The 26,693-nt window shown below is 36.9% G+C and overlaps 1 protein-coding gene across 1 annotated transcript; it reads right to left on the bottom strand.

The window, feature by feature from the left end:
- Positions 1-7,242: 7,242 nt before the first annotated feature.
- Positions 7,243-20,396, bottom strand: LOC117385591 (sodium- and chloride-dependent GABA transporter 2-like). Its single transcript, XM_055228621.1, has 15 exons — positions 20,346-20,396; positions 19,340-19,514; positions 18,549-18,683; positions 17,374-17,514; positions 15,581-15,656; positions 15,383-15,515; positions 14,696-14,830; positions 14,489-14,592; positions 13,825-13,949; positions 13,192-13,304; positions 9,953-10,090; positions 9,777-9,879; positions 9,612-9,712; positions 7,359-7,529; positions 7,243-7,290 (listed from the first exon to the last, which is right to left on the bottom strand). Exons 2-15 carry the CDS (start codon positions 19,506-19,508, stop codon positions 7,243-7,245), a joined length of 1,692 nt encoding a protein of 563 aa, XP_055084596.1. The 5' UTR covers positions 19,509-19,514; positions 20,346-20,396.
- Positions 20,397-26,693: the final 6,297 nt, after the last annotated feature.

The following is a 26,693-nucleotide window of genomic DNA, read 5'->3' as shown; positions in this document are numbered from 1 at the left end:
GTACTGGGGCAAGAAACGTTTTACTCAAACACATGGGGAAAAATTACAGGTGCTTTAATCAACGAATGAGAAACATGCCCTAAATGTGTCAAATTAAAGCTACAGGCAAATTTCGATCCATTCTCCCACATTTGCTCTCTCAAATACGATCATTCATTGTACTTTAACACTGGAGGAACGGTGGGTGAAGTGTCTTGCCCAAGGACACACACACACCAGAGTCACAGCTGCCCCACTGTGAGTATGAACCAGGCCCTGCTTAGCTTAAGTAGATAAATAAATACAATGGAAATGTATCAAAAGTACTTACAATACTACAACTTTATATTTATCAGTAGGTTAAATATTGTAAATGTCCCAGAATGGAGCATAGATTTGACTGATGCAGTTTTAAAATGTATGATGTTTAGTTTTAATTCTTCACAAATACAAATAAAAGAATGGCTTTTATGTTATATATTTTCATTTTATCCAGGAATTAAACTGTAAACATGATGTGAAATTTTAGATGGAATTTTTGGAAGTTTAAGATCTGGAAAATTTTGAAAATTTTGTTTCACTGACTCTTTTATTTGTTGAAATTTTTTTTACACACATTTATTGAACAAACTATGCAATTCAAAAACGTAGGTAAACTATCTCATCTCATTTTATTACATGATTTATTTTTATTTTTTTTTTACTGTAAATGACACAAAATATTACAGAATTTAACTTGATCGTTTTCGAAAGTTTAAGACACACTTAGCCCAAACCAGCAGCATAAAAAATTTTACAGAGAAGCTAATGTGCTAACCTCTCTGCCACTATTCTATTTGAAAAGACAATTATAATAAGACAAAAACACAAACCGTAAATGCCTAAAAAATATAGCATTGCATAGGCTCATACTGAACACATTCTGCACTGAGTCTATCCTGCACTGCCCCCTGCAGGAACAAACACGCCAGTGAACTACATCATGAACATTATTTAAACTTATTAAACTTATCCAAAACATCACCCTGTACACAAATATATTGCACATTACGAATTGCACAGGAAGTGTAATGCTGTTTTTCATGAAGTAAAAGTGATCACCACAAAAACACTTACAATCAAAACACAAAAAAAACAAAACTACTATAAATGATTAAAGGTACGGTGTGTGACTTTCTGGAGATCGCCTGCATGATTCTATGAAAAATGCTGAAAAAGTTAAAGCCATACTTCAGAACATTCTCTATTTAGATGAGTTTTATGCTATTCGAAAGGAATCACAGGAGAGGCCCTCATGCAGACCAAGTAAGAGTCAGGTTTGTGGAGATGCAAGCCCACTCAGAGTAAGGATACATGTTTTTCATTGCATTAACACATCCTTTTATTTTAATCTTAAATGTTATATATTGGGGTTTTGATACGCTGATGTGAAATCCTTTGCTGGTGTAGTTAATCTCCTACAAATTAATGCTATTGTTGTGTCATTTGGCAAAACACTCAGATCCAGTGACCTGATAGTTGGTACAGTCATTGACACCTTTTTCTTTCAGTCTTTTACACTTTTAAACTTGTAAATTTCCTCCCAGGCTCTATTCAAACCCTCCTTATTGTCCTTCTTATTCGCTAGTTTTCATAAATTCAAAAACACGATACAAAACAATACACTACAACTTCACAAACCTGAATTGATGTGCAGTAGAATCCACATGCATTTCGCTAATGAAACGTCATTAGCGAAATGCATGTGGATTGTGCTGCGAAAGCGCTCTGAAGGGGGAGTGACTTAACGTGGAGAGCAAAGGGAGCTAAAGTTAAACTAATAAAACATGTTAATATGTTATTTTCAGCAAATACTGTACGTAATTTTCAAAACAATAAAAGGTAACATGATGATCTAAATATGTTATGTGTTAGTCCATAGAAGTAGAATACCCCTCCTTAAGTACGACTGCAAAAAATGATGTAAATGTACTTTTGTGAATGCAGGATTTTCCAAATATAATATTGAATTAATTGTTTTGGTAAAAATCTACCAAGCTCTAATTTACATGTTCAGTATTTTAGTCAAAAAACAATATTATGTTTTTTCATGAATTGTAAAAGGCTTTCCAAAGAGTTTTTGTGCATTTAAATAAATAAATAAATAAATAAATAAATAAATAAATAAATAAATAAATAAATAAATAAATAAATAAATAAATAAATAAATAAATAAATAAATAAATAAATAAATAGAGGCCTTCCTTTTTTTTTTTCTTACATTCTTTCTTTCTTACTAGTTTAAAGTAGAGGAGTAATCTGTCATCATGTGTTTCTTGGTTGTTTTTCCAGCAGTGGCGTCAGCGAGTACATATTTGAGCAATAACTACTTTTAAATAGTTAACATTTTCCTTTGGTTTCAATATCAAAAACAAAAACAGTCTTTAGGGGTCGCAGAAAGGTTAAGATGGAACTCATTGTATCCCAGCAAAAATTTGACCCAACATTTGGACCTTTTCCTTGTAAAACCAATGACAAAAAGTTATAAGAGAAATATAACATGTCTGTGTCAGTAGGATGCTGGTAGTTTCACACCATAATTGCAAAGGAGAAGAAAACAGACCACTCTAACATGAAAACATTTAACGAGGAAATGTATTACAAATAGAGTTCATTACAATACTAGTTTTCCAGAAAAAACTGACTCAAACTTGGTCTATGTATTTAAGTGTGTGATTGTTCATATACAGTGATAACACAGAGCCACTAAACTGCCTCTGCCTCTGAGAGTACTCTGGCTTTAAACTCATATCTTCATATTAAAAGGTTTTCTGACCACGTGACAGACGAGAGAGTCTAGCTGCAGACCTCCACCAGGATGCACCTCCACCCATATATCCCTCAGAGTTTTTCATGAGTTTACTTTATAAACGACTTAATGGCACTTTCTATGAGTTGTTGCCTTAGTTCATTGTCCATTAAAGGTCATTCATTTCTAGTTTGAATTGAATCGTGTTGTCTCTGCTCTACTCTGCGTGTGTAGGTTAGCAGTTTAAAACATGGTGTCACAAACAAAAAACAGATATTTAACATGACATATTAGGTGTAGTTTGTCCATGCGTGTTGTCATAGGCCCAGTAAGATTAGGCACAAGTCTGTATAAGGTTAGGAAAAGTGTTTGGGCTTGTCTTAAGGGTTAAACAATGTCAACTTTAGTAACGTTACACTGAAAACATATTTTGGTTACTGCTTGTTTCCTTTTAGGGACCAGCGGGTAGCAGTAGAGGTCTGCAGGTCGGGTCATCTGTTTTTTGGATTTCGGATTTCTCTCATTTTCCTTCAGTTTCCAGTATTTCAGCGATTCAAAGAAAGAAGAGAAACAGTGTGGCAGATTGTTTACACTGTCTTGTGTCTGGTGCACTGGACACAGCGTCTACAGCATTCAGTTTCAAAGAGCTGTTCCTGTAGCTGGAGGATAACGGCTCAATCCTGGTTTGTGTTGCTTTGAATACGTCAACTGATTTTTTTTCTTTCCCTCTTTGATTTCTTGAAAAAAAAAACTAGCATATCACAGAGATGGGATAAGTATTTACAGCTCTGCATTTATTTGAGCATTCTGTTTTGATGTTTGCCGTTAAAAGAACAGCCAAAACATGTTCCTCAAAGCATTTTTTACTGTCATATGTGTAGATAAAACTCATTTTGTCACTCATGGTTATTCATGCTCATACCACCAGCCTTAAAACCACAGTGTGTAACTCTTTTGTCAAAAAATAGACTAAAATAAAGGCATGTTTTTTTCAGAATGGATATTTTTATAGCAGTGAAAAATGTACAAAAACATCATTTAAAAAAAACTCTTACCCTCCTGTTTCCAAGGCCCTTTGGCTGTAATCTCCCACAGTGCAGCATAAAACTGATTTGTCTCCATGGAGAATGTTCTGAAGTATGATTTGAACTTTCTGTTCCATGGAATCTACCTTTAAGTATTTTATTTTATTTTTAAGCATATCTTTTTTAACTTTGTGCATGCTCTTATTTGTACTTATTCAGTGTTTTTATGTTGCACTTTATCACCAAAGAGAGTTCCTATTTTGTTTGTGGGAATAAAAAGTCTTTTCTGATTAAAAAAAAGTCTTCTGAATCCAGCAGTTGACTTCCCGCCTCCAGAAAGCTACATACTGTCACTTTAAGATGATTTACTGACTTACCATAGGCCCATCCAACACAAACTGACTCCAATACAGCAATAAACACAACAGGATTCCACAGCAGGCATAATAGTCAAAATTCTGAAACACGTACATGCCGCCCTGAAAACAAGAAAGATACTCAGTTACAAATCATCTTTTTTAGCAGAACACATGAAGAACACCCACCTCTGTCACCATAAACAAACCAACACAGAAAGACACCACTGAGATCCCCAACAGCAGCAGTTTACGCCGATGACCCACGAAGAAAAAGGACGGGTACAGATCAGACACGGACGTCACCAAACCCTCCAGATAGATGAACTACAAACAAACATCGGAACATCATCAGAGCATTTTGAGCTTAGGAGACGTAGACAGAATAAACAGGATTATGTTTTTGAGCAGATAATAATAATAATTATATATATATATATATATATATATATATATATATATATATATATATATATATATATATATATATATATATATAGTATAGTAGTATAGTATACCTCAGCAATGCACAAAGGGATGCAAAACAGATTACTATACGGATGGTACAATATCTCTCGAGATAAAAACGCCTCATGTGGAAAATTAAGTGTCGTTAGAGCTGTAAAAAAAAAAGTTACAATAAGAAAATGAAATAGTATGAACTGAACTGAGACCATAATATGCTAAGAACTGTCCAGATTTTTCTTCACATAGTTTTGCATATCTGCTGTACTTCCAGTGTGGTGCAGCTCAAAGCTGCAGAATAACCTGTAGCACGGGACCCAGGGCAGCAGGTCCTCCCTCCAGCTGATGTTGTGTAAAAATAATAAGATTAGTTACAAGCTGTTGAAAGTGCAGCTCTCCACAAACTGCTTTGTTTCTGTGGTGTAACAAAGCAAGAACAGAGTAATGGGCGTATGTCAGTGACCGTGAAAATGAGGATGGATCAGCAATATAACATTTTGAAAATTTGTGATTAAACATGCACGAATCACACCAAGAACAATTTCAGAGGGTAAATGAGAAGGGAATATAACTATAGCATGGTTAAAAGCTCTAAAAGGTTGATTTAGCAGAATAGGTCTGCTTTAAATAAACCACCAACCAGTCACATGATAACGTTACTTGATAGCAACATTCTAATGAAGTGATGTGGCATGATATAGAACATAGCTGTGCAGTAATAAGAAGATCAAAATGACAGTTATAAACGTCCAAGACACAGATGTGTCCACAACATCCAGGAGACACAGATCAAATACAGCGACACAGGCACATTGAGGATAAACACCAGTGTAGAGTAAAAGGCACACACTTTATATTAGAATACTTTCTATTGACTATGAGATAAAGAAAAGAAATAGACATTTTTGTCAGGTCCCCTGCCTCCTCCGTTCTTAAAGCAGAGATATGGAAACCTCCAGACATTCCCAAGACCAATGATTTCACCAACAATAGCCAAAATGTACTCCCGCTTACTGGACCACTGGCCTCTCTTTGATGTTTTTGGAGATGGCTCTGGGCCATTTTCTTGTTTTATAAAAGGATTTACTGCTGACTCCATTTGGGCATAAAAATATTACTCCAATGGTAAATAATTATATCTGTAATATTTGCAAATGACTCACAAGCTCTGAGCCCTCCACCTGCTCCTCTGACTTTTCGGAAAATGCAACAAGACAATGTCACAGAGATGACAAACCTGTGAGAGCGTGCCTCCTCTAAAACCTGTTCATCTTTGCAAACAGTGGTGTGTCCCTCTCTGATGGAAAAATACTGTACACTGTGCAATACTTTACACAGTATACAATCTCCTGTGCTTCAGCAATCCAGTTAAGCTGGCTCATCAGCTGCATGATTCCACAGAAGTAGAAAGTTAAAACCATCCTTTAGGACATTCTCCATGAAAATAAATGAGTTTTATGCCATACTGTGGAAAATTATAGTCAAAGGAACAACATTTCCATGAAAACTAGGAGAGAGAGGCCCTCCTTTAGGCCAAACGAGAGTCAGGTTTGTGGAGATGCAAGCTGAATCTATCTTTTTTTTTCTAGCTGTTTTTAATTGTATATTTTTGCTCAAATTATGAACGTGTTAAAAATAAACCCTCAGCCTTTTCAGCAGGGCTCAAACAATAATAAAAAATACTTTTACTTTTCAGTCCAGTCAAAAAATGTAGTGGAGTAGAAAGTAGATACCTGCTCTTAAATGTAGTGAGGTAAAAGTAAAAAGTATCCACTTACACTTGTACTTAACATGTACTTAAGTAAAGTTCAGAAAACTAAAAATCATATTAAAGTACAGTACTTTACTACTTGTAGTTTGTTATGTTCCACCACTGAATCTTACCTACTAAATTAAACAACACAAAGTTTAAATATTATCTTTAAATATATGAAGCTGGAATAATAGTTTGGGGTCAATATTTATCATATGAACATTATTACACTACTGGGAAATTTTTGGTTATTTTTTTGGATGTATGATAAGATTTAAGTCATGAAAGACTGAATGCATTACTTTTATGACTCATTACAGATGCAAACTTGAGTGTTTCACTCTATTTATTTATTGTGGCTCATGATTTTTTAACAATATCGTAGATTTAGAATAGTTTTTGTGATTTAAATTTGCTCTTGGGTTTTAATGTCAGTGGTATAAATTATCATTTATCAACTACATTTACTTCAGCAAAATATCAAAAAAATAATAATAAAATATGTTATGTGACAAGCCTAAGTATTGATTGCTGCAAAACAAATCTACCTATGGACACAAAGAACGTCACCTGAACCTGACATGACATAAGCCAGTACAGCAAAATAATATAATAAGAAGAATTTATTCAAAAAATTTGAACTGGATTATATCAATAACATCACCTTTTCTACTGTCATGTAGACCTTTATGTACAGTATTCAAGGGTCAGCTCAATTAGGTGGAAAACAAATACAATAAACATTTGCAGAAAAAAAACATAAACATGGTCCATGCAAATATATAATTTAAACATTAATAACAGAAAGCCACACATTTCATCAGGCACAACACGTGCTACGGAAACACGTGTGTCCAGGACTGTGGTGATGAGCATTCAGGTGAATGTGCTCGGGATTGATGGGGTCACTCCGATTCTCAGCCTCTGAGAGTGAGAGTACCAGAGTTAGACACTAATGACGGTAACAACAATGAATGTAAATGGAACAGTACTTCTTTCAAAGTTCCTGGGATGGTGGCCAGTTTATAAAGGAACCACAATGGTGCCATAGCAACTGAGGAGAAGGCCAGGAAGAGTCCCAGTCCATAACCCCATGTTGGATAGACGTAAGTGTTGTTGTACTTAAGTGGCTTGAACTGAGCCAAATAGAAGAGTAAAATGCCCTACAAAAACAGATTGTGTTACATTTGAACCACAAGAGGTTATAATGTAAATTTGAGAAAGAAAAGTTGTCACAATACTAAAATTTCAAACTGGATTTTAAGGAATAGACTCAAAACTCAATACCAATTCTGATACCATGGTGGTAATTAAAAATACTCTTTATTTAGACATTAGAATGTGATTTTCAGGTATTTATTTCTCTTATTTTACTGTGTGGCCTTATACCTGTGTAATCCCTCGTTCAGGTATGTTCCATAGTGGTCCATGGGCGTATACTAGTCTATGTGTTATACTACCTATTCTATAAAATAGCTTAAGCTTCAGGGAAGTTTCATTTCTGTCCTGTAAATGACTTTTTTTAGTACTGATACCTGCTCATATGAGTAATTAGTTTTGACACTAATTTTAATATCGATTAGTATCTCATTTTGACACTTTTGTCGACCCTATGTGTTGGTGCATTGCAGGTAACTAAAGTAACTTTTGAGATGAACAAGGCACAGCCAAGTTTCCAGATGAACCCAAATCCATTCATCTGTATTTGTACACACTCTGGTCACTAATGATATGACACCAAACAATTGGCCTCAGTTTTGTGACAGGGTGCACCTTGTGAACATGTGCCATCTATGGTTCAGTGTCGTAAATGGGGTGTTGTTTTACTTTACTAACCAAAATACATTGTTTGAGACATGTGAAAGGGCTAACCCTCTCACAGGAAACAGGACAGAAGCTTTTAGGAGAGTTTGGGACTAAAGCGACAATAAGCACTCATCTATTATCCGTGATGTTCTTCTTCACTCACGTTCACTCACACTGATGTATTGTTTTTTTGTCCTGTATTCAAAACTGCCCCATGCGCACACAATCCCAGTTTATTAAATGGGATTATCAAAGGAGGCATTAGGTGAGGCTTATTGTTATTTCTTCTCATTGAGTTATCTGACCCCCCAAAAATGTGCAGAGGTGACAGACTGGACAAAAATTAAAGTTACATCAAAATGCTATTACTCAAGTAGATGTACAAAGTAGTGGTCCCAGAAATTACTCAGGAGTAAAAAAGTATTTGGGAAAAGCACTACTCAAGTGAGAGCAACTTAAAGAGTAACTGTAGGAACATCTTTGAATTTTAAATTAATGTAATTGGAAGGACTAAATATTAAATAATGCACAAAATCTGGTGTTTTCAAGGGACAAACAAAAAAAATGAGACAAACTAAATCCTATCTGAAGGAGAGCTGCAAGAAACACAAATGTTCAAATCATTTCATACTGTCAACATAAAGTTTTTGTCACTGTGACTTACTCACAGTGGGAAGAGGAACCAAAACTCAAGTAAGAGTACTGCTACTTCAAAAAAAATTATGTAGGAGTAAAAGTATGCTGATAGAAAAGTACTCTGAAAAGTACAATTTCTTTAAAAAGTTACTCAAGTAAATGTAACTGAGTCCTACCCAACTCTGCTTGAGATTCTCAGAGCCATGCAGTCCGGGTGGTTTATTTCAGTGACAAGAAAAGCTCATTATTCATCTTATTCACTTAGAATAAAATAAAACTTGTCTCACCTCAGATTACGGGTTTAGTGCTTGGCTCACTGATTACGTAAATATCTCAGTTAGCCATTTTCTTTCTGTTTCAAAGGAAAACCTCTGTGTTCGCTTTGATATGGATGGTGGGATTCAGAATACAATTACTTGACCAAATATAAAACACAGCTCTTGCAGTGAGGCGTGTGTGATTTTTCTTTCTCTATTTATGATAGGAAAAGCAGAACAAACAGTGAAATAAACATTAAGCTGTTTTTAATCCTATATTGCATCTTTACCCTGTAATTTAAATGCAACTTGGTGTAAAACTACTCTAAGTATTCAAAACCCAGTACTCTGATTGGATCGCGTATTAGAATTTCTTACAAAATACATTTTAAGGCACTGAGTATTCTATAACTAAATACATTTTCAAAGAATTCTTCCCATCACTGCCCATCACTCACATCCATGAGAAGCCTGTGTAGTTTTGACGGGTCTGGAAGACAAACAGCTGCAGATTCAATAGAAATGGACTGGTGGTCATTGACTTACTATGGACAAAGCTGGGGTGATGAACTTCCAACAGTACTTCATATATGGCCATGGACGATACCCAATCATTTTACTGACATTAGTGAAGTAACTCTCAGCTCCTTGAGAGAGACAAAAATAAGCAATGAAATAAGAACACAAAACTGAAACAGTACTGTGACTTACCATACACCCAACCAATGCAAACAGATTCTAGTATGGCAAAAAACACCAGTGGGATACCACTGCAGGCGTAGTAGTCAAACAGTTGGAAGATATACAGTCCACCCTAGAGTAAAGAAACCAATCAAATCAAATGTATAATTTAAGTTACTTCAAATATTTAATGAGTCTAATCCCACCTCAGTGACCATACACAGGCCAATTGCAAAGGCCACAGCACAGATGCCCAGCAGAAGCAGCTTACGGCGGTGACCAGTGAAAAAGTAGGATGGATACATGTCAGATATGGATGTGACCAAGCCCTCCAGATACACAAACTAGGAAATTAAAGGAATTCACTAGATTTATTTACATAACAGTAAGAAATACACTTTAAAGGTGCACTATGTAACTTGTATGATAGAGGGTCTGTCTGCCTGTCTCCATGACTGAATTGTTCCACAGTATGATATTTAACTAAATGGAGACAAGCTGGTGACACAATCAGGCCAAATTATAGATCTGTGGAGAGGAGACCCCACTCACAGTAAGAATCCATGCAATTCAAAGTACACTCACCTGAAGGATTATTAGGAACACCATACTACTACGGTGTTTGACCCCCTTTCACCTTCAGAACTGCCTTAATTCTACGTGGCATTGATTCAACAAGGTGCTGAAAGCATTCTTTAGAAATGTTGGCCCATATTGATAGGAGCATCTTGCAGTTGATGGAGATTTGTGGGATGCACATCCAGGGCACGAAGCTCCCATTCCACCACATCCCAAAGATGCTCTATCGGGTTGAGATCTGGTGACTGTGGGGGCCATTGTAGTACAGTGAACTCATTGTCATGTTCAAGAACCCAATTTGAAATGATTCGAGCTTTATGACATGGTGCATTATCCTGCTGGAAGTAGCCATCAGAGGATGGGTACATGGTGGTCATGAAGGGATGGACATGGTCAGAAACAATGTTCAGGTAGCCCGTGGCATTTAAACGATGCCCAATTGGCACTAAGGGACCTAAAGTGTGCCAAGAAAACATCCCCTACACCATTACACCACCACCACCAGCCTGCACAGTGGTAACAAGGCATGATGGATCCATGTTCTCATTCTGTTTACGCCAAATTCTGACTCTACTATTTGAATGTCTCAACAGAAATCGAGACTCATCAGACCAGGCAACATTTTTCCAGTCTTCAACTGTCCAATTTTGGTGAGCTCGTGCAAATTGTAGCCTCTTTTTCCAATTTGTAGTGGAGATGAGTGGTACCAGGTGGGGTCTTCTGCTGTTGTAGCCCATCCACCTCAAGTTTGTGCGTGTTGTGGCTTCGGTTGTAACGAGTGGTTATTTCAGTCAACATTGCTCTTCTATCAGCTTGAATCACTCGGCCCATTCTCCTCTGACCTCTAGCATCAACAAGGCATTTTCGCCCACAGGACTGCCGCATACTGGATGTTTTTCCCTTTTCACACCATTCTTTGTAAACCCTAGAAATGGTTGTGCGTGAAAATCCCAGTAACTGAGCAGATTGTGAAATACTCAGACCGGCCCGTCTGGCACCAACAACCATGCCACGCTCAAAATTGCTTAAATCACCTTTCTTTCCCATTCTGACATTCAGTTTGGAGTTCAGGAGATTGTCTTGACCAGGACCACACCCCTAAATGCATTGAAGCAACTGCCATGTGATTGGTTGATTAGATAATTGCATTAAGGAGAAATTGAACAGGTGTTCCTAATAATCCTTTAGGTGAGTGTATTTCTGAGGAATAAAAACAGAGGCGATGGAAAAATGCAAGAGAAATAAGTGTAATGCCATACTGGAGGAGATTCCAGGCAAAGCAATAACATCTCCAAGGAGACAAGCAACTAGCACTCTCTCCACAGAAACGTTACATAGTGTACCTTTAAAATATGTCAGAAACCTCCATCTCTATGTTTTACTTAAAAAAGTAAAACATCTTAATCAGTCACACAGGGACAGAGCACTACTGTGCATGTTTGGCGGGCTGCATAGCCACTGGATGTACCTAGTGGCTAAAGGTTTAACCGTTACATGTGACACTGGGCTTGGCTCTAACGGGGGGCGAGTAGACAGGACAATAGGACAGGCCAAGGCCGTTGGCAGCAACCAGGACCCACAGTCACAGGGATTAGGCCCACTAAAAGTGCTCTGAGAGTGCAGTGGTCAGTCGTGTTGCAGAGGTTCGGAGCTGGAATGTCATGAAATGCTCACTTTGTGAATCACAGAGTGAACTGCAGACGAGCCCCTTTCGATTTGTCCCATGTCTGCTATTAAATGCAGCATTAGAGAGTTTGTGCAAAAATCTTTATTACAATTCAATCATTCAAATGTCAAATATGTATGGGCACTTTGTTTACTGAGTGCAGCCAAGGCAAAGCTCTTACTCAGGGAGTTTGAATCAGCATTTACCACAGAACATACATCTTTCATACTTGCATCACCATCAAGTAAGTAGTAGGCACTGACAAATAGCTAATACTAATAACTTAAAAACAGGAAAAGTTTCTAGTTTGGATAATATACCAAATTAGGTCCTGAAGGAGCTTTCTCATGATTTAGCACCAGGAATAATGGTCTTGATCAAACATTCAGTGCAGCAAGGAGTAGCTCCTAATGACTGAACTGATATCACTTTCACCAATTTAAAAAAAGGAAATGTACCGCATAGTACCGATACTACCTCCAACTACAGGCCAGTCTCCCTTACATGTACACTGTCAAAGGTAATAGAAATACATAAAAACATCTGAAAACACCTCATCTCCAACATGGCTCTCAACACATGAGATCATAGGTGAGGGTGCTGCAGAGAGCTTCCTGGTTACATTGGCTTGTGAGCCTTGAACAATAGGCCTGGGCTTGTACTGCTAACCATAAAGAGGGTTTAAGTAGTGCTTGAGAGAGATCACTAGATTACTCAAACATACATGGATGATGATTCAATTCATGTTTTTCATAACAGAACAATATTATGACATAGTAGAAAGCTCCATAAAGTTGAGTTTGCATAATACTCCCTGTTTAATTTTGACTGAGCTGCTTTTTTGTTTAAACTAACTGCCACTGTTGATTCACAGCTGACAGAAGACATACCAGAACAAACAGTAACAGTGCTGTGGCAAAGCTTTTCATTGCTGTACTAAGAAACTTTCAAAGGTGGTAATACAATCAAAATGTGAATGTGTAATTCATTTATGTGGATGTGAATTATTAAAGAGTGTGTAATAAAACACCCAAATCACAAATATGAATATATTATGAACATATCAGTGAAAAGAACTATAATAAAATGATTTTCCCATAACTTGAAACAAACATCAGGTAGCAATAGTAGTAGGAGTATTAGTATTAGTAGTTAATAGTAGTAGTAGTAGTACAATAGTTATTATTCGTTAGTGTTTACCTGACTGTCTAGTCCAAGGAAGATGATCATCATGAAGAAGAAAACAGACCACAGCTGAGGAAGAGGCATCATGGAGACAGCATGAGGATATGCAATAAATGCAAGCCCTGGACCTGGGTCGTGCAAGAGCAGAGTTCTATGTGACATTCTGTATAACTGATGTATTGCTGACTTTGATGTATAACAAATAGAATAAGCTTATGACTTAATGACTTAAGACTACCCTCCACCAGAAGCTAGTTGTTGCAGTACTTGTCAGTGTTAACAACAGCAAGTGTGTAACCCTCTGCTTTTCTGACTGCACTTGCATGTACTAACTAAACCTGGTGCATTTTATCTGCGGTCTCAGGTGTGTAATTCTTGTGTCTTTGTATCCTATATAAATGTGGCCTAAGTGAAAATGTTAACCCTTAAATTTTAAACAGTCATCAGCTCCATGAATTCCAGGTCAGTCAGGTTCTAGTGTCTAAATGTGAATGTAAGGAGAGGAGCAGAGGGTAGGACCGATGTGGAAGTCAGAGGCTCATGAGAAACAGGACAGTGTGAGAAATGGGCATGGCTGGAAGCAGAGGCTCTGGATACACAGAGACTGTGTGATACTCAGGATTAATACGACTTTAGTTCATAACCAACCTGACTCAGCCACTGTGTTGATGCTGACTCCCAGCTCATGTGACATGTAGCCCAGCACAGAGAATATGGCAAAACCAGCAAACAAACTGGTGGCACTGTTCATCAGGCACAGTGCAAAGGCGTCTCTGTCGAGAACAACACAACATGAGTCCTGCACAAGGAAATCACGTAGAGGTGGGCAGAACTCACAGTCACTCAGTTACATGTACTTGAGTAACTTTTTCAAGAAATTTTACTTTTCAGAGTACTTTTCTAACAGCATACTTTTACTCCTACTTGAGTAATATTTTTTATGTTTTTAAGTAACAGTACTCTTAAAGTGTTGGTTACTCTTCGCACTGTGAGTAAGTCTACAAGTGACAAAAGCTTTACGTTGACCATATGAAATGATTTCTTTCTTGTACCGCTCCTCCAGGTATGATTTAGTTTGTCTCATTTTTGTGTCTCTGCTTTGAAAATACCAGATTTTATGCATTAGGACAGTTCCCCATTACTGTGTGCAATTTTATTGACATTTTATTGACATTTTTCGTACAACAGCACTTTTCTTATTTGTATGTGTGTTCTGCTGACATAGACATATTTTAGGCTTTACATTGATTACAGCATAGGTAGAAATGTAGTAGAACAAGCCCAAACAGCATTCATATGTCACATTACTCACTTGTAACAATTGTTGTCACGCTGGTTATAACTCCCCAGAGAGCATAGGCAACCTGTACACACAGCGTAGGAGAATAAAATCTGACTGGCAGCATCCATCCAAACCTACGGACAGTTAAATCATAAAAATAAACATATCTGACTGTAAATAGTTGAATTTACTGTGTAGATAATCATAATCTAACTCAAACTTTCTGCCTGTTGTCACCTGATGGTCAGATAGGCGACTCGGATCAGGCCACAGGTAAAATCGAATCCCATCAGCAGCACCAGGCAAAGTCACTCCACGGATCAACAAAGCAATCATCATGAAGTATGGAAAAGTGGCAGTAAAGTACACAACCTACACAGGAGTGAAGTAAAAAAATATGACATATATTTATTCTGTAGGTTCTGAGGTTCTCATGAGGCCTGTCCATTTACTGAAAATGAGAAAAACTTATGTGTCCTCTATGTGCAGGTTTTGACACTTGCAACCCAGGCACCTGATTGTAGGTCCCTGGGTTTTTTGTAGGCCACATGCAGTTCCTTTTTCTGGCTAAGGCTCCACCACCTGTTTGCCTCCATGAAGATGTTATTTCTATGCCTACAATGTTCCACAGTATGGTATTAAACTTACCTATATCTATGAAGACGAGGCCAAGTTAGATCTATGGGGGGAATTTCTAAGCAATAAACAACACTCAAATAAAAACATTAAAAGTAAAATAATAGCACATCTGTTATATATATGCATCATATGTGTGATGTCACCAAGCACTGGAAGTGACAGGAGCTTCTAAATGCAGCACAAACATAGATTTAAGCATATTAGACTAGAAAGCAAATGTGCCTATATACACAGTTTAGTAGCAAAAAAAACTGTTTTTGTGTTTAGGGCAAGTTTAATACTCACTTTGCCAGAACTTTTGACTCCTTTCCAGATGCAAAAGTAACACACAATCCAGCTGAGTAGGAGACATCCAGCCAGGTCCCAGCGGATACCTCCCATCTCCTCGATTCCTCCAGACAAGCCCAGAACTCGTCTCCTGAGCAGCAGTTCATGAGTTAAAATGTCCAATAAAAACAGAAATATGCAAAAGTAAAGACTCACTGCCAGAATTCTTCAACAGGTGACGTTGCATTTACAGAAGAGACTGTTTGATTTAGTCGATAACCAATGCAGTTCACTAGAAAATTTACCAAAAAAAAGTGCATTTTTAGGATTTCATGGCATTCATATGTGAACAGACAAACATGAGTGATGAGAGTTTCCCAGCAGCACTTCTTCTTTTAGAGTTCTTTCAAGGGCCTATTCAGACTGAAATAAAGCTGTAATAATATATTTACATCATAAAACAATGTAAAGCCTAATGGTTGTGAATACAAATAAACTGATATGTCTGTTGGCCAATATATTGGGACGATATTTGCACTTTTAAGTAAATTGGCCTTAAATCTCCAGTGGTCGATATTTTGTTATGGCCTGTCTGTTGAACACACATGAAGCTTTATTTGAATGCTTTAGTGCAAAGAAATAACTGCATAAAATGTGCTTACACTGCTCTCGGATTTTAAAAAAAATGGCTGTGGATGAGTTAATAGTAAATTTAAATAACAACCCCAACATATCGGCAGAGCTTATCAGCCGTCAGCTCCTCTGGATTCTAGACAATTGATATCACCATTGGCCATGGAAAAAAACATATTAGTTGATCTCTAGTTGTGGATACAGTTCTTCAAGTCAAACTTTGGTGGATTACAATTAAATAACATACGCTGCAGGCTTATCCCACAGCCCTCATGCACACTGCTCTTCCTCTTTCATTCAACTTGGTCATTTGCAAGAGAAAATCCCAATGTTGTAGAACTGCTAATGCCAGTTTACGAGTTTACAGACAGGTTTACATATAGATGCTAATTTTGCTCACTGCTTAACTGAAAATCAGACAAAATGTTTTCAGTTTCAGTCAGGCCAGTAACAATATGCAAACATTCTTTTTATTTATTTTTGTTAAAGGTCCTATATTACACAAAAAAGACTCTTGTGAGCTTTAAACCATGCTCCTCAAAAACATACCGGGAGTTACATTTTGTTTCATTCACACATGTTTGAGTAATCCTTTATTATTAGTCCGTTTACATCTCCGAAACTCAAAATGCTCCGTTCCACCTTGTGATGTCATGAAGCAGTAGTTCAAGTTAGCGTCTGCCTTTTACATTTAGTTCAATAGAGATCGGCAATTCCAGGGCTGAAAATTATGTAAATGAGTCTAGTGAAGATGTGTGGAGTTTAAAAACACAGTGGAGCACTTTCTGTTATTACCACATGACATCACAAGGTGCAACGGTGTTTTCTGCTTGAGAGAATAACCCTCTATGTAGGATTTGTGTGTTAAACGTGACAATGAATAAAACACAACTCCAGGTATGTTTTGATGAGGAAACAACTGTCATAATCCACGTGTTCCTGCTCCTTGTTTTGCCTCCTGTGTGCTCCTTCCCCTCCCTCACCTCCTTGAGTCTGGAGCTGGGCGGAGTTCCTGGCTCTGATCACCTTGTCTACGTCCCTGCACTCCACGACCCCGGACCCTGGCTCGCACTCTGCTCCCTGCCCCCGTGCTGCCCGCATCATCGTCTTTGCTGCACTCCACGTTCCGCCCTGGACCCTGGCTCGTCCCTCATCCCCGCTCATCGCCGGATCTATCCTCTTAACTGTACTAATTATCACTACTGTAAATAAACACTGTAAACCTTTCCCGAGTTCTGCGTCTTTTGGTCCAATTTGCCTGTCATTATGACAACAACATTATATCATTGATCAGAAAATAGCCTAATATGGGTCCTTTAATTTCTCTCAACAAAGAGAGAAACAGTAAGAGATGTGTTATTTGTATTTGGAGTTACCTGTGTTCCAGGTGTTGTTACAGCTGGTCCACGGCAGTTCAGAATGAAACGAAGAGAATAGGTACAACAAGGCCCAGGCCAAAATGACAATATAATACACAATAGTGTAGAGCATGATGATTAGACCTCCATAGCCAATGCCTGCAGGATGGAAAAAAGAATGGGTTTATAAAGATTATGTTGTGATGAGCATAATGTAAAATTGCTCCTTTTATAATGGTGGGAAAAATGTTTTGTCAGTCACTCATTAAATATAAAGTAGAAAAACATAACCCAGTTCTTAGAAGCAAATTAAATATTAAACTGGTCTAGACGCATTTCATGACACATTTGATTCCAGATCATTTATCCAGGTAAAACTGTGTTTAAGTACAGGTTTTTGCATTACACAGTCACAGCCATTCAGAACTGTGGAAAAGTTACAAATTGATAATGCAGTAAACTCTGTAATTGACTCAATATGTCCAAACTCAAAGTGCATAACCAGGTCAAGATGAGAGAAGATCACAGGCAAGGGTCGACATTTTAGCTGAACCAAGTACATTTATTTTATAGGTTGATTAATACACATTGCAATATTCTAGATTTTATATGAATAATACAAATGACAGGAAATATATTATGCAAATTATATGGAATTATGTAGCAAAGAAAAAAGTAAAATAACTCAACTAAATACTTATATATTTTTTTTATATTGAAATCTTCAAAGTAACCACCCTTTGCTTTGTTGACAGCGCTGTAAACCCTTGGCCTTCTTGATGAAGTCTCCTGAAATGGTTTTCACTTCACAGCTGTGCCGCGTCAGGGTCAAGAAATGCCAATAGTGCAAATCAGTGATCAAAGCAAAAGGTGTCTATTATTAATAATCTACAATGCTTTTAGATTTAAGATTTTCTTTTTTGTTTGTTTGTTTGTTTGTTTGTTTGTTTGTTTGTTTGTTTGTTTTTGTTTACTATATTCCACATGTATGTATTCAGAGAGAATCCAAATGTAAATAATTATGGAAATAAAAAAGAACCATAAGTTTGTCCAAACATTTGACTTTTGGTGGTCAATCTATGGATCAAATATTCTTGCACCTCTCTCATTGTGATGTTTTTAGTTTGAGGTTCATCATATTTTTCTAGCATCATTTGTTGATCCAAAAAAAAAAAAGAAGAAAAAACAATCACCTTCAAACAGAGGGCAGATCTTCCTCCAGCAGGTGATGCCGCCCTGACCAGTCATCTGTCCCAGAGAAACCTCCAGGAAGAAGATAGGGATCCCACATGTGAGCAGAAACAGAAGGTACGGCACCAGGAACACACCTAACACAAACAAGTGACTTTTGTGACCTTTTAATTAATTATTTTTACATTCCAGGTTAAATTAGACAACTGGTGAGACTAATCTGGAGTGTCTAAGAGGAAAGAGCAAGAGTAAGAATGGTGGATTGCACTGTATGCAAAGTCAAAAGTTTGAAAAAAAATCAGATACTAATCAATACTATCAATACTAAAACTAGTATAAAAACTAGATACTCATTTGAGCAAGTATTGATAATAAAGTGAGGACAATCTTTCTTGAATAGCTTTAAAATGATCTTGAGCTGTATCAGAACAGATATAAGACACATAGACTAGTATACACACATGGACCACTATGGAACCTACTGGATGACTGAGGGATTACACAGATTTAAGGACATATGGGAATATAAAAGAAAGTACTACGATATGCCTAAATAAACAGTGTTTTTATTATTGTGATATCGGAATCAGTATTGAGTATCAAGTCTATTCCTTAGTTGATGTGTCCTTGAATTGGACAGACATGTAGCACCCTCTAGAGGAATAGTAACAGTAGTACATGGCACATCCCAAAGCCTTCACATTAGTATCAGTCAAAATTAGCAGTATTTTTTATTGCAGATTGTTATTGTTAAAACATCAGTATTGCATTGTATTTGTATTATCAAAGTTACCTCCTCCATTCTTGAAGCAGAGATATGGAAATCTCCAGACGTTTCCCAGACCAATGATTTCTCCAAGGACAGACAGAAAGAACTCTCGTTTGCTGGACCACTGGCCTCTCTTCACTGGCTTTGAAGAAGGCTTCCGATGTGAAATCATAAAATTGTTTGATGGCTCCATATGAATCTTTTACCCAGTGAAAAATTGAGAATATTGAGTCATCAAAATATGTTGACAATCAGTCATTCAAGAGCCCACTCAAACATTACAAGAGGTGTTATAGGTCTGATGCTTTTAAAAGATTAAAAGGTCAAAATGGGTTTCAGAACATTTGTCGTGGTACAAACGGCACCTACAGTTGCACTATGGAACTTTCCTGGAGGGGGTCCTTCAACTACTTGTCTCCATGTAGATGTCATTGGTTTGTGTTGAATGTTCCACAGCATGGCATAAAATCTCTTATATCTATTCAGTTAGAAGTGTTTTATTGCTCCAAACCCGCTTGTCTCCAGCCTTGGAGCTGACTGACATACTGTCAAAAGTAAAATTGTTGTAAGGAAAGAAGGCAAGCTGTAGATAAGCCTTTTATTTGGGCTGGGGCATGTGAGAAAGTTGTCATGTTTTTTTTCCCCTTGTCCAAAAACTGAACTCTCCAAACCACGTGCTTTTTAAATCATTAACAATGAGACTATGCCTGAATCAAGAAACAGAAAGAACTATGAGACTCCTCACAATAGTGTATTTGTTCCATTCAGTCCAATTATGTCAGTTTTCCAATTTTTTTATGTTGTATTTATCTCATCGTGATCTCTCTGTACAGTTTCCTTATTTAATCATCCCCTATTTTATTTCTTTAACAATTAGCAAAAATGTAAAGAAAAAACACTGTGTTGTTTTGTAGTGACTCAGTTTGCAATCAACAGAAAGTAGTACAGTCTTTTTTTCTCATCTGAAATCTGTGCACTTACAAACACAAGTTATTCCCTAAAATAAATACATCATAAGTTTATACCTTACCTGAGCATCTGGAGACCCTTTATGTTGGAGGTTGGCTGCAGTGTCAGTTGCAGCTGTTGCCTGAAGATAAGATGAATGCTCCTTTCAGTAGCAGATGAATAACTTTCACACTGACATGAGGCTTCTTGTGTGCCGCCACTGGAGGGGCCAGCTGTGAGCGAAGGGGGTGGCCCAAACTCTATTTCAAATCAGGTTATTGTCCAGGTATTACTCCATGTTTTAGGTATGTGCTCCCCTGCCACATGACAGGTAAATATGTTTAATAGAGAACGATAAAGCAATATTTACCACAAAAAATGCATTGTCATGAACAGAAGTGGATAGAACACAGTCACATTTACTTGAGTAACTCTATAAGTGACAAAAGCTTTATGTTTAAAATATGAAACTTGTGTCCTTCACTGCTCCTTCAGACATTTTTGTGTCTATCCATTAACAGATTTGTGGTCCTTCACATTACATTAACTTCAAATTATAAATCACATGTTTTACCAAGACAGTTACTCTTTCAGTTACTCTTGAGTAATTAGTTTGAGTAATACTGTTTTTAAGTAATATTACTCTTACTTGAGTACAATTTTTGGCTACTGTACTAACCTCTGGTCTTTCATTACTAGAGCAGCAATGCTAAGTAATACTTAATCCAGAGCAGCTCAATACTGATATACAAAGCTGTAATAGTAATGTTTGTAAAATCTAGTCTAGCCGCCCTTATGACTTTGTCATTGGATTCTATTTACTATTAGAACAGTCATTCTCATATTCTCAGTCACACTACTGTAAAACAAAAGCACTACATTTAATATTATTATGAATGAGAGTAGATAAACTTGATATGTCACATATATAGAAAAAGGCTGTACTCTGGAGTGGTGTTTGGCCTTTGTTGTACAAGCTGGTAGAATATTTAACTTGCACAAGTCACAAGTGATCTTACTAGAGAGCACAAATTTGAATAACACATAAGGGAAATAAGTAATGGCCCACAATCTCAAATGGTCTGACACCAATACTGACACTGGCATGTCTTATTTTTTCACTTATAAATTCTGGGGATAGTTGCATCTTTCATAGTTTTACAGTATCAGTGTAACGTTGGAAGACTTGGTGGGACATGTTGCGTCGCTCTGGGGGCTGTGCAGGAGGGCCGTGTCCAGGAGGGCCGTGTCCAGGAGGGCTGTGTCCAGGATGCCCATGAGGGTGATGTGCATTTGTTTGGCAGTGACTACAACTTGGAGCTTATATAAAACAAGCAACACATAGGAGCTACAAGCTGCAGGTGTAACAGGGGCAATCAAATGAAAATGTGATGAAACATGATAAATACTATGACTTATTAAGCAAAGCATTCCATCAATGCCACAGAAATATATGGGACCTATTCAATGTGTCCCACATGTGAAATGACTTGACTCCATCATGGTGGCGAGATGAATGTTTAAATATAGTAAGCAAAACTTATTCAATATATATCGTAAATTTTTGCAAAAGTTGACATGAATCAAAATAGTGTAATTGATGATAGAAAGTGGAATGAATTGTGAAAACCAAATTCCTACCGTATTTACATAAACAAGTCAAATCTGAAACACTGAATCCTTACAGAATTTTGCCTTGAGTTTAGATATGAGTATAAAACAGTAAATTGTGTCTCGTTGTTATCTGTTTGTCTGCTCAGGGCTGGATTTCAAAGGGCATGGTGCAGCCATTGGGCCCAGAGCTGCTGATAAGACACTGTCTCTGGGCCACAGTAGAAATCTGATGCTGTCCCTTAATGTAAAGAAGCAAAGCTCTTAAGAACGTTTGGAGAAAAAAAAAAAGATTTTTCTATGACATATGAACTCAGATGAAGTAGGAAAAGGACTCTGGAACTTTGGAGCATAAAAACACATCTCAGTTAAATTGTTCCAGTTGAAACTTGAACATGTTATTCCAGATACAGTTGTAATAAGTGCCCAACTAGATAAAATGGGTCAGCACCACTCAGCTTTGATGTAAAAACTGCAGTGTCAGGTCTAACAACATGAGGTCGTAACTGACCAGTGTAATAGATAACATTTTTACATAACAAGAATTTAGTCAAAGTTGTAAAATGTAATAATAAATCACTTATAAAAGTATTTAATGTGTAACTAATCACTTTTTTCTAGGCGTCTTTAACACAGGGAAAGAGCAGCATTAGAAACATGAATGGACAAAGTTTTCAGATATTCATGTGGTGATTCATTCAAATATATCTCAATATCCAAACTTCCAAAAAGACTGAACTGACAAACTAATCCTGGAATCACATGTATTTCAGAACATATCTAATTTACAGGGTTAGCAGTTTTTAAGCAAAATAAAACAGGATATTTCGTTGTTTGTGGAGGAAACGATTCAAACACTGAGGTCTTTGTTTGCTAACTGCATCCATTCAAATAGCAGTTTAGATTCGTTTGCAATGAATCTTGCAGCTTTAGTGGGGGCAGTGCACGTTAATGAAGATACATGATATAAATGCAGTACACACTGTTCTATAGGCAAACTCTCACTCATGTATTAGTGTATTTCAACATAGATAATATGCACAAATAATATGAATAAAGCTTTGTTTGAACACCTTAGTGCGAAGAGATTATTGCACAAAATGTAACTACACTGTCACATTATCCAGACTGTAGTGAAACAGGACTGTTAATGCATTTGTGAGGATTATTTTCTCCGTAAGAATAACTGATAAGAGTAACAGTCTGGACGTAACAATGTACAATACAGTTCATGCTAAAAGTCTGGTATTTTCAAAGAATAGACAAAAAAATGAGGCAAACTAAATTATATCTGAAGGAGCAGTGAAAGAAACATAAATATTCAAATCATTTCATATTGTCGACATAAGGTTTTTGTTTATTGTAGACGTACTCACAGTGGGAACAGTAAATAAAACCTTTATTTAAGTAAGAGTACTGTTACACTGTAAATTATATTATGAGGAGTAAAAGTATCTGAGAACTACTTAAAGAAGCATAGTTTTATTAAAAAGTGATTGTAAAGGATCACTATCCTGATATTGTCCCAAAATTGGTACTTGTGCTGCCCCCTATTGACATTTCTAAAGACTGACAAACTTACTTGAAACTTTGAAAAAGTCTTTGCCCAGTCTCAGTTTTTAATTCAGTGTATTTATATCTTATTTCATTTACAGGTATATATTGCTGTTTCATAGAATCGTTCCAAGTAGTACACCCGGCCAATTCAACTTGACACTTGGGGCCAGATCAGGCCCTTCAAATATTAAAATATTTTTTGTTTACTGGTTTTGTGAGCCTTGGTTTATACCTGGTTTTATTCTATGTTATTACTAGTTTAATCCACATTTAATTCTGCTTTAGACCTAGTTTAGTCCAAGTTTAATTCCGGGTTAGTCCTGTCGTTATAGTCATTATTGAAACAAACCTAGTCTAGACACCAGGGGTCAGCAAAACATTTCTTAAAGAGCAATCATGTTCTGAAAGTGTCCTTGATTACATGACATATCTTTTGTTATCTAAAATTAGGTTAGAGCATGGGCATGGGTTATCTATTGAGTCGAAAGAGTACCTGACTTTAAACAGAGAATCACCCAAATGCAGGTCAAACTTCTGCTGCTGCACACTCCTCATTACTGTGCAGTTATGGTCCCAGAAAATCAGACGCCTAAAAATACAGGTAGACAAGAAAAAGTTAATACAGAGAATATGTTTTCTGCACATCTCTTTTCTTTTATCCCTCTTTTGATTGTTCTGTCCAGCTATTCAACATATCTCTCTTTTTTAACAATTTGAGGTGGTCATACTCCTGATAATGACAAAAATGCATAAACCTAATCAATATTTTTTGCAATACTGTATCCCAATGGCATTATTCAGACAATTTTACTGCAGAAATATGCTAAAACCTGCCTCTAAATGTGGTAGTTTGGCAAAAAAACAAAAAAAAAAAAAAAACACCCACAAACTGTAGGAATACTACTTATTTGAAAAATTACACAGCAAGTGTATTGTATTTTCCAGCGTTTAGTTGGCCAGTACTAGAATAAACGCTTACTCTATATTATCATTTTGCAATATTATCCATGTTGAAATAGCTATATTCCTAATTCAAATATGAAGGAAGGCCCTCAAAATTTTAGACAAAAAACCAAAGTCATATCATCATTGTTTAATTCTAAAACAACATAACATATTAGGTTATGACAATATGATCAAACTGGCAGAGTGCATGCTTGTGTATAAGATTCTGCACGGGTTGGCTCCTACAGTTTTGCAAGAGTTTGTCAAAAAACGTCAAATTAGATCTACAAGAGCAGGTTCCAGAGGTGACTGTATGATTCCATCTAGAAAAAGCACTTTTGGACAGAATGTTTTCTCTTTTCGAGCTTCACAAACTTGGAAAACTATCCCAGTAACAATACGTGAGCTGCCCACTCTCAGCTCATTTTCAGAACAACTCAAGTCATGGCTGTTAGACAATCAAACTTGTCCACACAATCACTAACTTGAATGGATTTTAGTGGTAATGCTGTGTTTTTGTCTGCACAAGACATTGTTGTACATGTACTGTATATAGAATTGTAATGTAAGTTGTATATAGTATTGAAATGTATTTTCTCATGAATGTATAATGTTTAGCTTATTGGGGTGTAGGCTGTGATTATAGGTAGATGTGGTGTATGAGTGGACTGTATTGTGAATGTATGTACTGTAAGTTTGTGAGAGATCTGGTGATCTGAGGGCAGTGGTCTATGGATGGTCTATGGAGTTTTAAGATATGAAAGAGGGTTTGTATTTTGTACGTATTGTTTTTATAAGCTGTGGTGTGGCTGGGTGGTTTGGTTGTTTTTTTTTGTTTTTTGTTTTTTTCTAGCAAGGGACAAAGGATGAAAATTAGCACTGGCTATAATCCTGCATATTTACAGGTGTGGGATTCGTTCCCCATGCCTCTGTTCTTAATATACATTGTCCCTTCATTAAATAATAAACAAGCAAACAAACAAACAAACAAGGAAGCACAAATAAGGCCTATTGCTGAACACAAGGACACAAGTTTAGTTAAGTCAACTACTTTATGGTTTGCTAGGTTAGCCAAAACTAGAATTTGCAGGATTTGGTCGTTTATTGAATCATTGTGGCCCAACAATGACGATATTGCGGTAAAACAAAGTCAAATTGTCAAAAAGAATCAACATGAACTTGAAAAACGTTATGAATATTAAGAAAAAGTATTAATTTCCCCTCCTTGTATTACAGTAACCTAGCTACACGCATTTCAGTTTCACCTTGTGGCGGGAGTCTAGCTCACAATGGCACGAGCTTCCTCCGTGCTTTCTCGCGCCACTCCTTTGGATTTCGCGCGCGGTTTCGGCTACATTTGGCACGCGCCCCAATCAGCCAATCACAGCCCAGCGTGGTCCCGCAGAGTCCCGTTGCCATGTGCTCAAACCATTCCCCTAAAACTGCCCTGTCTCCCGTCCCGCCACAAGGGTGAGTTTGGTTACGCTATTTTCATTTTTATCAAAGCCAGAAATATGCAGGGAATAATATTTTTAAATAAATATTAAAAACTGTATTTATGCAGTAATACAGTTTTCTTTGTCTTCTACATATTGTATTTGTAATAAACTCTTAACATGACTTTTTATTTAATGTCTCAAAAAGTTGTATTGTAGAATGAAATCTGGCTATAGGAACTAGTCATATTGATACAATTTTATAAATAATTTATGCCATTACTTGCTTCTTGCTGTGTGCATCAGCTGTCCCATTGCAAACCATTACATCAGTTACGTACACATTTCCCTGACATGGAATAGCTATCATTTTGTAACATTTATTTGAGCATTAAGTGATGGTGACAACTTTTAGCTTGACTTAAAAAATTGAAATCACCATTATACTAATATAATCTCCACATACATTGCATAAAAAGATTCTCTGGTTGGCAACTGGCTTTATCTATTTACTTATTTATTATACAGGCTATTCATGCACACCAAAAGCTGATTATTATTTGATGTCTAGAAAAATCGGATGCTTTTTGCTGTTTATATGTCATTTTAATGCTTTTATAACAAAAACAAACAAACAAAAAAAACCCAAACAGTTTTATAATAGTCACATTTTGAGTGTATGTAAGCCGTAACTGCAGCCACTGTAGTGTAGCTCGTAGCTAAGTGGGGTAACCTTGGAGACAGACCCGCCCTTGGTTACAACCCGTGCAATCCCGGCCCAGTGCACGCCCCGGCTCGTTATCATACACCCAATGGCCACGCACATGCAAATCTCCGCCTGAGCTCATTGTCTCGGTCACTTTTATGTGAACTTACCAGAT

This window comes from Periophthalmus magnuspinnatus, chromosome 17, assembly GCF_009829125.3.
Source record: "Periophthalmus magnuspinnatus isolate fPerMag1 chromosome 17, fPerMag1.2.pri, whole genome shotgun sequence".
NCBI lineage: Eukaryota > Metazoa > Chordata > Actinopteri > Gobiiformes > Gobiidae > Periophthalmus > Periophthalmus magnuspinnatus.
The sequence above is the reverse complement of the archived record's forward strand: the minus strand, read 5'-3'. Positions and strand labels throughout refer to the sequence as shown.